Source organism: Hylobates moloch, unplaced genomic scaffold, assembly GCF_009828535.3.
Source record: "Hylobates moloch isolate HMO894 unplaced genomic scaffold, HMol_V3 SCAFFOLD_18, whole genome shotgun sequence".
Taxonomy (NCBI): Eukaryota; Metazoa; Chordata; class Mammalia; order Primates; family Hylobatidae; genus Hylobates; species Hylobates moloch.
Window position 1 is genome coordinate 7,385,531 of NW_026652293.1, and position 13,792 is coordinate 7,399,322.

At 48.1% G+C, this 13,792-nt stretch overlaps 1 protein-coding gene across 9 annotated transcripts in view; it reads right to left on the reverse strand.

Moving 5' to 3' along the window:
* Positions 1–1,942: 1,942 nt before the first annotated feature.
* The window catches only part of SRGAP2 (SLIT-ROBO Rho GTPase activating protein 2), a 257,767-nt gene continuing 245,917 nt past the window's right edge, over positions 1,943–13,792 (reverse strand). For 2 of the 9 annotated variants that reach the window (XM_032753821.2, XM_032136807.2), the window contains exons 20-22: positions 13,112–13,292; positions 11,477–11,623; positions 10,340–10,728 (exon numbers count right to left, since the gene is read on the reverse strand). In XM_032753821.2, coding sequence (XP_032609712.1) covers positions 10,710–10,728; positions 11,477–11,623; positions 13,112–13,292 — 347 coding nt within the window. In that variant the 3' untranslated portion in view covers positions 10,340–10,709. The other 7 variants (XM_032136809.2, XM_032136808.2, XM_032136804.3 and 4 more) reach the window with 6 other exon arrangements.

A 13,792-nucleotide genomic window follows, 5' to 3' on the forward strand; every position in this document is an offset into this window, starting at 1 on the left:
TATTTTTAGTAGAGGCGGGGTTTCTCCATGTTGGTCAGGCTGGTCCGGAATTCTAGACCTCAGGTGATCCACCGCCTTGGCCTCCCAAAGTGCCGGATTACAGGCGTGAGCCACTGCGCCCTGCTCCTCTGCTGCATTTCTAATGATCGGGACCTTCTCTTTTTTCCATCTCCATGTTCTTCCTGGGAATCTCTGTTTGAATACATCTATAATGTAATAGCTTCTAATACGTTTTCAGGTATTATCTACCCCCAAAACTCCAAATTCATACATCCAAGGGTCTACCTGATATTTCCACTTAGATATCTACCAGTCATGTCAGCCTTGCCAGATCAAGCAGAATACTTCATTTCCTGAACAACTCCTATCTTATTACAGTTTCATTTTCAGAGTAATACTCATTTTGCTTCTTTATCTGTCCTTCCTCATTAGAAAGCTCCATTACCTGTTTTTTTTTTCTGTTCAGTACCATATGACAGTGCTTGCACAGAGAGAAGCTTAATGTTGATTGACTAAATGACTGTCTTTAGTATATGTAATATGCCAAGGTTGCTAACTGCTCAGTAAAAGGAAACGTCATATACCTATGAATATAAATCAGGGGATTCCAATCTTTTGGCTTCTCTGAGCCACATTGGAAGAATTGTCTTGGGCCACACATAAAATACACTAACACTAATGATAGCGGATGAACTAAAAAAACTGCAAAAAGAATCTCAATGTTTTAAGAAAGTTTATGAATTTGTGTTGGGCCACATTCAAAGCCATCCTGGGCTGCGGGCTGGACAAGTTTGATATAAACATTTAGGTTAGATAGTCCTAAAAGACTGTTTCCTAAATTCACATACATCTGGTCTCTATTTTTGGTTTCTATCTGGATGGAATGGGCTTGTGTTTTGACAGTGTCCATTGCCACTAGTTTCCATCCTGCCCCCATCAGGACATATGAGACAAAAAGAACCATATATGGATAAAGAGGACCTAAAAAGCATAGCCTGCCTTTGCCTCAGGACCCTCTGAAAAGGGGCTCTTTGGTCCCCTGCTCACAGCCTACAAACTGGCTCCATGTCACAGCTATTACGGGGTGCTCCTGGCCATCCCTATTCTCCCTGCACTCAGGGAGAATTCATTCCCACCACAGGGTGGCACAGCAGCCTTGGCCTTGACTTGCCCGAGGCCAAGGGCCCAGCGAGAGAAGCTCAAGATGTAGCGGTTCCATGAAAACAGGGGAAGGGAAGAGACAGTAGGCTGGAAGGGCAAAGCAGAGCTGAATAAAAGATACACGAGTAATGGATAGGGATGATAAACCTAAGAAGGGGTTGTAAAGTGTCCTGTCTACAGCTGGGGGTAGGACTCCTTGCATTACCACTGAACACAGGGTACCCACTTGGAAAGATGTGATCCATCCCCAGGGGCATCTGGTATTAGAACAAGCCTGCTAAAAGTAAGTGTCAGCCCTAGGGGCTCTAGGATTTGTTTGAAGTTGTTACCTTGAAATAACTTCACCCTTGAACTTAAGCTCTGCCAGACTCACAATCTGTAGGAGAGAAAACATCACCTGTATCCCCCACTCCCACCAACAGCACAAGCATATTGGTCAGCTTTTCTCCCAGAGGCAGGGGGCTGTCAAAGGCAGAATGACTCAGGGCTTTGGTTGTGGGAGAAACAGAATCTCTAGTCACACTTGGTTGTAGCTTGTCAAGTTTCTAAGCAACTTCTTAGGCCCCACTCCCTGAAGTGAGGAAATCTGACTAGAGATAGAAATGAGAACAGTCCTTAGAAGGTGGATTCTGTGAAGGAAATGGTTCTCATGGCAACAGGCAGTCCAATGGTGAGCTGGAAGACTCTCCACAAATCCTATGAGAATCCACACACAGGCTAAATGGAAATGCTGGGGAAAAAACCTCCCATTCTAAATGCAAGTGTGCTGTGCCTTGGTGGGGAGGGAGAAGGTGGCTGGCTGTAAGGTCATCTCGTTGCTCTCTCTGTTGCCAGGCAGGGCTCTGTTAGCACAGACGAATCAAAATCCCTCCTGGGCAGCTGGAGTGCTGAATCAGAGATTTCAGAGAGGAGAGAAGGGATATGAACTGCAGCATCGAAACCTAAAAATGTATTTTATTTTGAAGTTGTGCTTTGGATTTTCCCCAATCCAACATCTGTTGAGTGACAGTCTTAGGTTCACACAAAGCATCTCCAAGCATACATACAATATTCCAGTTATCAACACTATTTTAAAGAATATACCATTTTACACAAATGTGACATACAAGTCAGACGCCACAACATTGCGATTCCCTGGAAGATGTGACTTCTCTTCTGCACAGGAAGTAGATCTGCACCAGCCCTTCCAGTGCTCTGCGCATCCTGGTGCTGGCATCACCGCTCCTCATCTCCTTGGGGAGAAGCCAGGGCGCCCTGAGGAGGTTGGCTGAGACCAGTGTTTCCAGTTTACAGGCTGCTGGCTACAAACTCCTCTACTTTCTAAAATGGGATGCTAGTAGCCCCACCCCACCTCTCTTCCCCAAAGACTGACCCTTCAGAGTCCACACCAGGAAAAGGATCCATGCCATGAGGGGTGGAGCAGGGCTCTTTGAAGCATCATGCTGGTTTCGGCAAGCATAGCTGAGGAAGGCTGGTCTCCCTAGGCCCTGGATGGCCAGCTCCTTTTGGCTTTTCGGTGTAAAAATCACAGTGTGCAACCTCAATTCCAGTTGTTTGCAGTGAGCTCTGCCGAGAAAGACTCTCCTCCTACTGGTTCCTAGTGCTCTCGACAGGACCATCTCACAGGTGTCAGGAGCACCAGAGATGGGGAAGACAGCTCTGTCCCCAGAGTTGGGTTTAGTAGGTGATCACTCACACACTGTTCAGTTTATGACGCAAATTAGCGCGGATGGACACTGATCAAGGGGATGGTGAACACGAGTCATGTACAGGGTTGAAAGAGAAATAAGGCAGGAGCAACAGAACAGGCCCAAAGCGTTGCCACTAAGAAAGCTTTGCTTTTACTTTCTTAGAGGGGAGTGTGCTGGAGAGAGGGAGAAAGGGCAAGTGTGGGTACCAGTTTTTATCAGTTGGATTGAAAGGAATGTAAAGTGAAAGATGGGGTTTCATTTTCAGCAAGGAAACAGATCCTTGGGTATGAAAGCCCCCTGTTGGCTCAGGACCTGTGTAGGCCCAGGTGACAGGCAAGAACAGGTCAGCAAACAGCAACAAAAACCAAGACTGTGGGTTGCCTCTTCCAGGCTGACCCCCTTCACTGAAGAAGTTCTTCAGTTCTCCTGCCTAGCACTTGGAAATGTTTCTCTGGTGCTGCAGGTTAGCCTTCTTATTAGTGATTTCCCACAAAGCGCCTCTTTTCCTTTGCACAGGATTAAAAAAAAAATCCTACCACTTTCCATAGATCTAACTACCAATTTTGCATGTTGGTCCAAAAAGAATCTCTTCTAGGTCAAAGATAAGAAAACTCAGATTTTCCTACCTGAATGGCAACCCACCATCTCTCTGGAACTACAGAAAATAATAAGGCTAAAATATAAGTTCAGCTTTGAAACCAGAAAACACAGAGAAGAAGGATGAGTTTCAGCTTTAACTCAAGTTGCTGTCTGCGACCCGTGAGCCTGGCTGTGGATGTGTCTGATCCTGGTACTCCTGGGATAGCATGATGCTAGGGGGCGCCAGGACCACGGGCACCAGGTTTGGAGACTTAATTGGAGCAGACAAAGGTATGATTTATGCATCTTGGAAGGCAACCAGAAAAAAGGCCAGAGTAGAGCCAAAATATTCAGCATTCAAATTTTAATTTTCTTTAGATTCTGGCCTTGGGAAGACTTGAGAGCCTGTGGGGTCAGAGTTCCCTTAGTTGTCCTTGTTTGGATAAATGAAAACTGGTTTTAAGAGGTAGGGTCTCCCTTTAATCTAACTAAGGCTCTCTAAGCCCCTGTTGGTCCCTGAAGAGAGACCTTGTAAAATAACCAAACTAAGGGGTGGACTTAAAACAAGTTTTCATTTGGGAACAATTTCTGGATTAGCAAAGCTGAATTTAATTTTTTAATAGGATAATGAATTTTATGTTTTAAGTGCCAAAAACATTAGGAGGAAAAAGGACCCATTTCTTACCTTTTCCAAACCTGCCATAGACACAATAAAACTCTCTTAAGACTCTTTACCCTAAAAGGAACCAGCTATAAAACTGTCTTATACAGGAAAATGTCTTAAATGGAAAATGGTCCATCAGAGACAAAGGTAGGAACCCGAGAAATGTCTATACATTCAGAAAAACTTTAAAAGCTCCTTAATAAGACTGGGGTGTACTTCTAGGGGACGGAGGAGAGCAAGAGCAAACACCAATGACCAATTCACATCAATGGAAAGAACACAGAGAGAAAGCCCCCAACCCCAAACAGGTTACGGGATTGTCCCATCCTGTTACGTTTCATATGATGGAGAGATTTCAAAGGCTAGGTTCTCTGGCCCAGACAGAACAAAGTTTGTAACGGAAACAGAGACCCCTGGTGGCTACTGTGTGAACTGCCACAATAACTTACAAAGAGACGGGGTCTATGACCAGGAGAGGCTACACATGCCAGAGACTAGAAAAACGTGTGTGTGTGTGTGTGTGTGTGTGTAAAATATGTGTGTGTGTGTGTAAAATGAAGACTGGACTATACATGATTCTCTATAATCAGTTCCCAAAGCAAGATGCCACTGAAAGCTGGATGGTAGTAGCCAACCATCTGGTCAAGGCATCCCCGTGGTGTGAGCGGACTGAGACTTGAGCCCATGTCCTCAGGACTGCCTTACCAGATTTCACAGTGACCTGATAATGAAAACCTGTCTCTGGCTAACCTAAGAACGGTATGGACTGCAGCTGGTTGAATTATGACGACTGGGGGAAGCAGAGGGCAGTGGGAAGGGAGAGGCGATACCAAGGGTTTCATTCTCAAGGTTTTGGGAGACACGGGGAGGCTAATTCCTGCAAGAACAACTTAGAACCTAATTTTCAACTGAAGTCCCCAAGCTAGTTAAATAGGAAGATTTTAATAACAGTCCCTATAGTCCCCTTGTCTAGAACAATTAAATTATTATCCCTCAGACAGTACAAGACTTGTCAGTAGACTGTGGGGAAGTTGAGGAGTTGACACCAGGGCTAGTGGCATTTGTTTTGGGGAAGACAGTGGGCTTGGGCCGTGTGGCTGGTGGTTTGACTGGGGCAGCCATCTTGACAGACTTGACAGGCCGGAAGGCGCAGGCGATGTCCCCAGCAGTACTGGCGCTGCGCTGGAAGGCGGGCTCGGGGTCCTTGAGGAGCTGGGTGTGCAGAGGGCTGGAGGGCTCCGACGTGGGGGCCACCACTGGGGAGGTTTTGAGGGGCTCCAAGGTGTCCAGAACCACGTCAGGGGTGTGCTTGACACTGCTCTGCCGTTCTAGCTCCCGTAGCTCATTCAGGGCCGAGTTCATTGTTGCCTCAATATCCTGCAAAACAGGAAAAAGGAGGAGGTGAGGCAAATGAGGGGAGAATTCTCCAAGGAGCCGGTTTCAACAACACAGGCCAAGGCATGAAGAAACCGACCGTAAGATGTCCAGATTATTGTACTTGGCCCAAATCCTTGAACATATGAATGCTCAGAAAGTGGGGAAAGGGGGACGGAGAGATTTTCATTGTCATGAGATTTTTTTTTCCTTTAGAAAAAGTAATTGATTTTTTTTAGAGACCCTAGGTTTTAGAGATAGATATTGAAATACTTATCGATGAAGTGACATATAATCTAGTGGGGAAGAGAAACATGGACAAAGTAAGAATGGCCAGGAGTTTGGTCATGAGTACATGGGGATTTGTTATCCAGTTCTCTCTGCTTTTGGGTAGGTTTGAAATTGTACATAATAAACACTTTTTTAAAAAGTGGTAGAGATGATATATGATCTTTATTCTCTTGGACTTCAAGGCCAAAGGTGAAGAGGGTTAGTCCTTCCTCCTCAGGGGCTGAGGAAAGTTGCAGGAGCCCAAGACACCTCCCCCCGCCCCTCCTCCCCAACTCAGGGCAGTGTCCAATTTGAAACCATTTCCTTCCAGCCATCACCACTGAGGGGACCAAAGAGTGACCAGGATGGGGAGCCAAAGCCCACGTAGGTGAATCAATTGCCTGCAAATCAATGGAACCCTCTAGATCTTTAGCCAACAGCAGTCCTAGCCCAGGGACTCAAGGCAGAACCAAAGAACCTTTGTATGCAAGCCAGCTGCCTTCCAGCGAGACTTCCCAGCTCCCCCCTCCCTCCCCATAAACCTGTGTCTGGCACCCCCAAACTACCACAGGATTTCTTCTTGGGATTAGGTTCACATGGAAAGATTTTACACATTCTAAGCGAAGGCCTCTGGTTAAGGTTTCTTTGTCCTACAGAGTGATGCATGCTTTCTGTTCACAGTGATTCAATTTCACTCATCCCTATGACATTCTCAAACCTTTAAAATGCTCAGGAAGAACTCCATCTCCCTCCTCAGTTGCACTGTATAGCCAGTCTGTCCCAGCTGCCTACCTTTCCTGACATTCCTATTAACACCTGGCTAAGGAGGGAGCTGGGAGGATTCCCGTAGTGCAAGGCAGATTGCAGCCAAGAGCTTAAATAGAGGCACAGAATAGAAGGCTAGCAAAGCAAGACATCTCAGGCCTGTAGCTCAATACTGGGCTTGCCAGGTCCATCTCCGTAAGCAGAGAACCACAGTTAAGCCAAGAGAGACCATGCCCAGCCTCTATCACCCCCTGGAAGATGGGGTAAGGAGAATCTCAACTCAGCTGAGATAAGAAGGCAACGATGAGCCCTTAGTTCCTACCTGGTCTAATGAAAATTATATAGTTGGGAGAGACGTCTGAGTGAACTGCTTGGAGTGGCCCCGGTAGTCGGATTTTTAGAGGTGGGGTTGGATCTCTAATATTTCATGGAAAACAGAGAGTCATCAGTGTGGTGCATACACAGAAGGAAGACCCTGCAACCAGGGAGCTCATCTCCATAGCCTCTGGAGGCTTGGGCTGCAAATCCTTTTGGTTAACAGAGCTCTCTGCAGCCAGAGTATTTTTTTAGGTCTTTAAGACCAGGTGCAGGTTCTTAATTGATCATCTACCCACTTGGTACCAGAGACTAGCCTTAGGAATCGGGATGATGGTGATGGGCACGGCAATATAAAAATGCGGCCAGGATTACACCTGAGCCTCAACAGTCGGGCAGTTTCACTAAAGTCTACCAAGGTCTTTAGACTCAAAACTTGGGCTATCAAAATACTCTTAATACCGGCTTAAAAATTACAACAGCCTTCCTAATAGCCAGTGTATGAGCAAGAAGCTAGGTTTCTTTTATTCTGTCTTTAGGTTCTTCCTGGGGAGAGAGGGACAGGCAGACTTCTTATTAAGCTGTCTTATCGGGTCCACATGTCCAGAGTGGACATATACTCAGTATATCACATACAAAATAATCATTCTGTTTCAAGTCCTGTCATAATTAGGTGGGTGGCACTAAGTGGTAGTGATGAATGTAGACTCATGCTGTCTGTCCAGGAGCCCACAGTTACCTGAGCAATGACCTCAGGGTCCATGGGCCGATGGTTATTGAAGCTTTTTGACCTTCCTGCTGTGGCAGTCTTCCGGATCTGTGGACTATCCAGCCGATTCTTCAGGGATGAGTGGCGGCTGATGGAGTTGAGGCTCCCGTGCCCACTGATGGAACACTTATCTGGCCCTTCTTTGGGGAGACTCTGGCTCATGATGGGCTGGGAGGATGGGCGGCAGCTAGCCCCCACCCCTGGGGAGGAGGAGTCAGTCAGGGAACTGCTCAGCCCATGGCTGTCACTCCGAAAAGTTTTCCGGATGCTCCCAGATTCTGGACGCTTCCTTTGCCTTCAATCACAAACAGAAAGGGCAGTGTGATCAGGGAGCCCTGGCTCCAAGGAAGCTAGGACAAGTGGGAGGGGGCACATGTTGGCACCCAGGGACTTCAGAAGGAGAGGGACACAGAACTCGTTCTCTCCTCGGCTTCATCTTCTCTTGCATCCTCCATGTCTTCATTCCCTTGCCACCCCCAAGCTGGGTGAAGGAGAAGTGGATACTTACTTGGTGGTCACGGGCTTTGTGTTGTCAAGATGTAAGTTGCTGTCAGAAAAAATGTCTGATTAAGCGAAGTTTCTAATGGGAAAGAGATTCATGGAAAGGCCCCTTCTGTGACCTGCCATGAACAGAAACCTAAGGCCCCAGGTAGGAGAAGTCTCACCATCACCAAAGAGGTCGGGATTGCTGGTAAGAGGATAGTTAACTTCTCTAAATTTTAGCATGTCTCTTTTTCCAAAAAGACTGTAACTGTTTTGGGCTCTGGCAAGAGGCCGTTGTTGCTTATTCTGTAGGCATGGAGCAGAATAGTTTTCAAGAGGCAGCAATACTGCAGAGTTGGGGCCCAGTTTGTGCGTTTTCTTAGTGTGGAAATACTTCTACATGACTCCCAAGTCACCGAGCACTGGGCTGAACCCTGGATCTGGGCGAATTTGTTTCAGACCACTTCGGGCTCTCAGACAAAACGGCTTGGCAGAATCCTAATTACATGGGTGTTGCCTGCTGCTGGATAATTTCATTTTGTCTTGGAATCAGATCTGAAAAGGTCTAATCTAAGAGGCAATGAAACTTCTGATTTGGATGGCTGCTGAACAGCTCTGATCTTGAATCTAAGAGAGATGGGGGCTGAGGCAGGAGTTGAGGTGGAAGGAGGGAAGGGGTCAGACTCTGAAGATAAGGAGCTGGTTTGTGAGGTGGGAACAGTGCTCTAAGCCAGTCCCAGTCCTGTTCACTGCTGAGGTCTTCCTCATCTTTCTGCCTGCAGGGCCTGGCCCACGACCTGGCATGTATCAGCCACTCCATGAATCTGTCCACTCGGCAGTTTTAGGCTTGTGAGTCAGCCGCTCTCGAGTGGAAAAAGGATGTTCTGAGTCTTCTAAGGCCCTGCTGAAATGAACCCCCTCTCTGCAAGGATTTCCCTGACACCACTAACTCCAACTGCACTGGCATCACTGCACCACTAACTCCAGTTGCAGGAAGAATGGACCCCTCCCTCCTCTGTACCTCCAGAGCATCTGATGCTACCTGTCAGTTACCCGTCTATAGGGTCTTTACCTTGCCAGACTGTGAGCTCTGAGATCAGGGACCTCGTCTTTTTTATCTCTGAATAACCACCAGCAGTGCTTGGCACAACAGTAGATACTTAATAAATGTGTACAATTAAACGGAAGTGCCACACCCTAATAGCTCTTTGCTGATTTCCTTTTTCTGCTTGAGGATGGCTGACTCATGGGCTGAAACTGCTGAGAAGACAGATTTATGGGGTGGCTGTGGTGTGCCATGTCCCGGGCTAGGCCCTGGGGATGTCAAGAAAAGGAAGATATAGTTCCTAGGTTCAAGGAGCTCAATCTGGTGGGGGATCTGAGTGCAGCGTGAGTACCAAAAGGTACTCAAAGTGCCTTTGGAATACAGCATAAGGGCACCTCACTTAGCCTGGGGAACTCAGGGATGTCAGAATGGCGTCCCCAAAGAGCTAAGTCTTTGGACTGAGTCTTGAAGGGACAGGAGGAGGTGACCAGGTGAGTAGACAGCAGGCGTGAGGGCCCAGGGGTGAGAGAGAACCTGGGCACTCAGGAAACTGAAGGAATTTGGGAGGAGGAGTGGTGTGGGCGGCAGGAGGTAAGACTGAAAGGCCGACTCACTCCTAAGGGCCAGACACGCCCAGGGGCCGCCGCTCACCCACCCACCAGGTGATGAGGCTTGTCCTCCAAGAACCCCATCCCAAGACTCCTGACACCAGCAAGCAAGGAGTTCAAGGGAACCACCTTAACTTTCTACCAGATACTCTTTTTTTTTCTTTTTTTGTTTACCATTTCAGTTATTACGCTCTACAATTTCTATGCACAAATGGCATCAAATATATGATGGCTTAAAAATATGTACTTCCCTAATTATCTAACTCTTCCTCCCCCAACCCCGCCTTGGTTTCTGAGTTAATTATAGGATCACGACCTTTTGATTGTAGGGTTATAATTTAACATAGAATTGTAAATAAGGAAAAAAATGTGATTAGCCCACAGTTACTTGATGTTAGCTTGCCCTCCCAGCAGGGCAGTGTGCTGGAGGGAAACAGAAACTCCTCAATTTTTTTTTAACTGGTCTGAATTAAATTATAACTACACTAAGTAAGTGATCTGAATAAACGACTTTACTAACTTGAGGGTGAAAGAGATGGAAAAGAGCCACGTGCCCCAACCACTCCCCCTGCTACCGTCTGGGTGGAAAAAAGCCAAGAGATCTGGGAAACCTGGTATAGTTTAAAAACAACAAGCATCCTTTATTCTCCTTCCAGTCTCAGCGTCCAGAGGCTACGGTTAACAGGTTTTCAAAGTGCAAATCATTTCATTCCTCAAAAGCCAGAGGGGAATAAAAACTGTACATCATCTCCAATCCATATTCATCAGGAGCGCCCTGGGGCTTGTCATCCTGCTGGCACGGGGCCAGGTTTCAGGGTCTGGCGGAAAGAGGTCTGTAGGCTTTGGGACTTGGTGTCTGGCCCCTTGAGATGAGATTAGTTCTCCAATAACCTGAATGCCTCTTGGGGAGGCGGCAGCACGCAGGCGTAGAATCCCTCTGGGCAGCCAGATCGGGCGTGGGTGGAGTTTAAACCCCAGGATGTTGCTAACAGCCACAATGAAAGCTGGGGGTCAGAGGTAAGAGCCTGCTGAGCAGGAGTGGGGATCTGCAAAGGGACTAAGGGGGTGGAATAATACAAAAGGCCAAAGCAATAGGAACAAAATGGAAAATTATTTCTCCTGGTGTGAAAGGGCAGAAGAAAAGGGAGCTAGGGGTTAGCCAATGAATGAAGAGCTCAGGACAAAGCTTTCCTTAGGGACATCGTGGCCTCCTTTCCTCCACAGGAGTGAATGCAGGACAGGGGGAGGAACAGACACATGATATCTCAATAAACCCACCTGGTGTAACATCAGCCTAGTAGAAGCCACACACAGACTCTGAATCTTTGCACGAACATGGGTCAAGGAAGACAGACATCAAAGACTATTATTCGAGTGTGGATTGGAAAAAAGAAGGCACCTCTGAGAAACAGTACAAAACCAGGTTGCATAAAGTGACCAAAGCTTTGGTCAAAGTTTTAGCTGTAAGACTGCCACAAAGGTCTGGGTGGACAGACACTGCGGGAACACACAGTAAAGCACCCTTCCACAGCACGAGGGCAGCTAGCTGGAGACCTGGACCTGCCCCGAGGCTTGTAGCAGCGTCCTCAGCCCTGTCCGCCTTGCAGCAGCAATGACCACATGCAAACTGTTAGGCTGGGGGAGCTGGGAGCCCTACGTGCAGCACAGGAATGGAGATGGGGGTTAGGCCAGAGGGTGAGGCTGGGTGTTGCAAGTCATTCAGGGGAGCAGAAAATGAAAAGCAGAGCTTACTTGTTGATGTTTGCAAGATAAATATCGGCTACATGACCCCCACTGGGACAGCTGGCCCCCGCTCTGGCTGTCACCTTTTCTTCAGGTGGCTCAGAAATGACCTCAATCTCAGACTTGGGGCTGGACCTCTCCACGACACCGTCCTCGCTGGGGGAGAAGGGGCAGGCAGGCAGGGAGGAGGGAAAACAACAACAACACAAAAAGCAGTGTTAAATCGGCAAGATGGCCCCCCGACACACACGCGACCCCACACAGCTCTGAGGCAGCAGCGACACCTGGCTGGGCTAGTTCTGTGAGCAGAGGCAAGGAAACCTAAGGGCCTTTGAAGGGTCGTTTAAATAAAAATAAATAATCCGCTGAGTTCTGCGGGCTCCTCAGCTCCTCGGGAAAGCGTGGCTAGGGGACACCTGGATTCGAGGCATCTGCCTTCTACCCCATGCTGCTTCCTGGGGAGGCCATGCTGGGGCGGCCTCCTGGAGAAGGAGGCGGCAAGTCCAGGTTGTGGTTTATCGGCTGAGGTCCTGAGCACTGCCGGGTAAGGACAGTCAACTGTGTGGTGGCTCTGGAGACGGCGGCGTCGTGGCAGGACACCGCCACCCACTGTCGTAGCGCCTCTAGCCCCGCTCAGAGCATCCAAGCCGGTCCCAGGTCTCTCCACTGCTCTCCTGGCCCCTCTGGCTACTGATGACAAAGAAAGCCCCTTCTCCCCCACAATTCATCTTCTCTTGATCCTGTGGTGAAGTCATAATGCTAAATTTGGGAGGGTCCTGTCCACGCACAGATTGCCACCAGGTTTGCGATGCTATCAACAGAGGGAGGATTTCCCTGCAGAACGAGCCGGGAAGAGGCTGGGAGGGTGCAGACTCACTCAGGATATCAACCTTTAAAAAATAATATTAAGGGAAGGACTAAAAACACTGACAGCATCGTATCCAAGGGAGGGGAGCTGGGGACAGAGACAGGGCAAAGGGACAGGGGGCAGGCTTGGGTGGGCCCACGGGACAACTGCTTCAAAGTGTGAGAATCAACCAACAGCCTTTCAGACGAGATCTCTCTGGGATCAGTTCAGGTTTCCTTTGTTCCTTGACATCCTTTTCCCTCCTTCCCCCATCTTACCCCAAATCAACCTCATCTCGGTTAAATGAACTAGGTCACTTCCATAAGGCTGCTTAAGCCGGATTTCTCCTAGAAAACCAGTCATTTTAATTTGCAAGTGGAAGAGTGGCTCAACAAGTTGGGGTGAGCATAGTTGTTTAAAAAAAAAAAGAGAGAAGCAAAAATGTTTTTCCAGCCTGATCTTTCGAGAAAAGAAATATAGGTGGTCAAATAAAAACCCCTTGTTATCACTCATCAGGTATAAATATGGATGAGTGCTGGCTGGCTGGCAGGTTTCTACAATGACTGGCTTAGGGGGTGATTTGCAGGGAGTACAGATAGTGGAGAGATTTTAAAAAGATTCTCCACTGAGTGCAGGGAGTGGGGCGGGGGGGCTCTTCAAGGAACTGTGTGAGCCTCAGACTGCACTGGACCCCCCGGGGGTTGGCCTCCCTCATAGTCCTATGGCTCCAGAAACGAAGTCTCACTCCCATAGAGCAGCTGGGGACCACCCCCAAAGATGCCATGGGCCCAACGTACGTGTCTTGGACCACGATGTACTGATGGGGGATGAGTCCATCGATGCCATTGTGCCGGCCTTCCCACCAGTCGTCGGAAGCCCGCTGGTAAAGCAGCAGGGATGCTCCCTTCTTAAAGGACAGCTCTCGGGCTGTCCGGCCCACGTAGTCAAACTTGGCAATGGCCTCGATGGGCTCACATTCTGAGAAGGGTGGAAAAGAAGTAAACACATGTTCTTGGGACCTGCAGACTCAGGAAACTGGGTGGAAAAGCTGAATTAGCTGAGCTTACAGTGGTGGGAAATAACTTAGGGGGAAAACGAAGCCATGGATGATCTATAAAGCAAGTAATTCTCATGCAGACTGTACCATTATCCTGAAAGCACTGGTATCACCTTTTACCTGCCTTTGCTCACACTGTTCCCTCCACCAGGAATCTTCTTCTCTCTTATCTGCCTGATGAAACACATCAAAACACAACTCAAGCATCCCCTGCTTTTTTTTTTTTTTTTTTTTTTGTGAGGCGGAGTCTTACTCTGTCGCTCAGGCTGGAGTGCAGTGGCTCGATCTTGGCTCACTGCAACCTCCACCTCCCAGGTTCAAGTGACTCTCCTGCCACAGCCTCCTGAGTAGCTGGGACTACAGACGTGTGCCACCACGCCCAGCTAATTTTTTGTGCCACCACGCCCAGCTAATTTTTTGT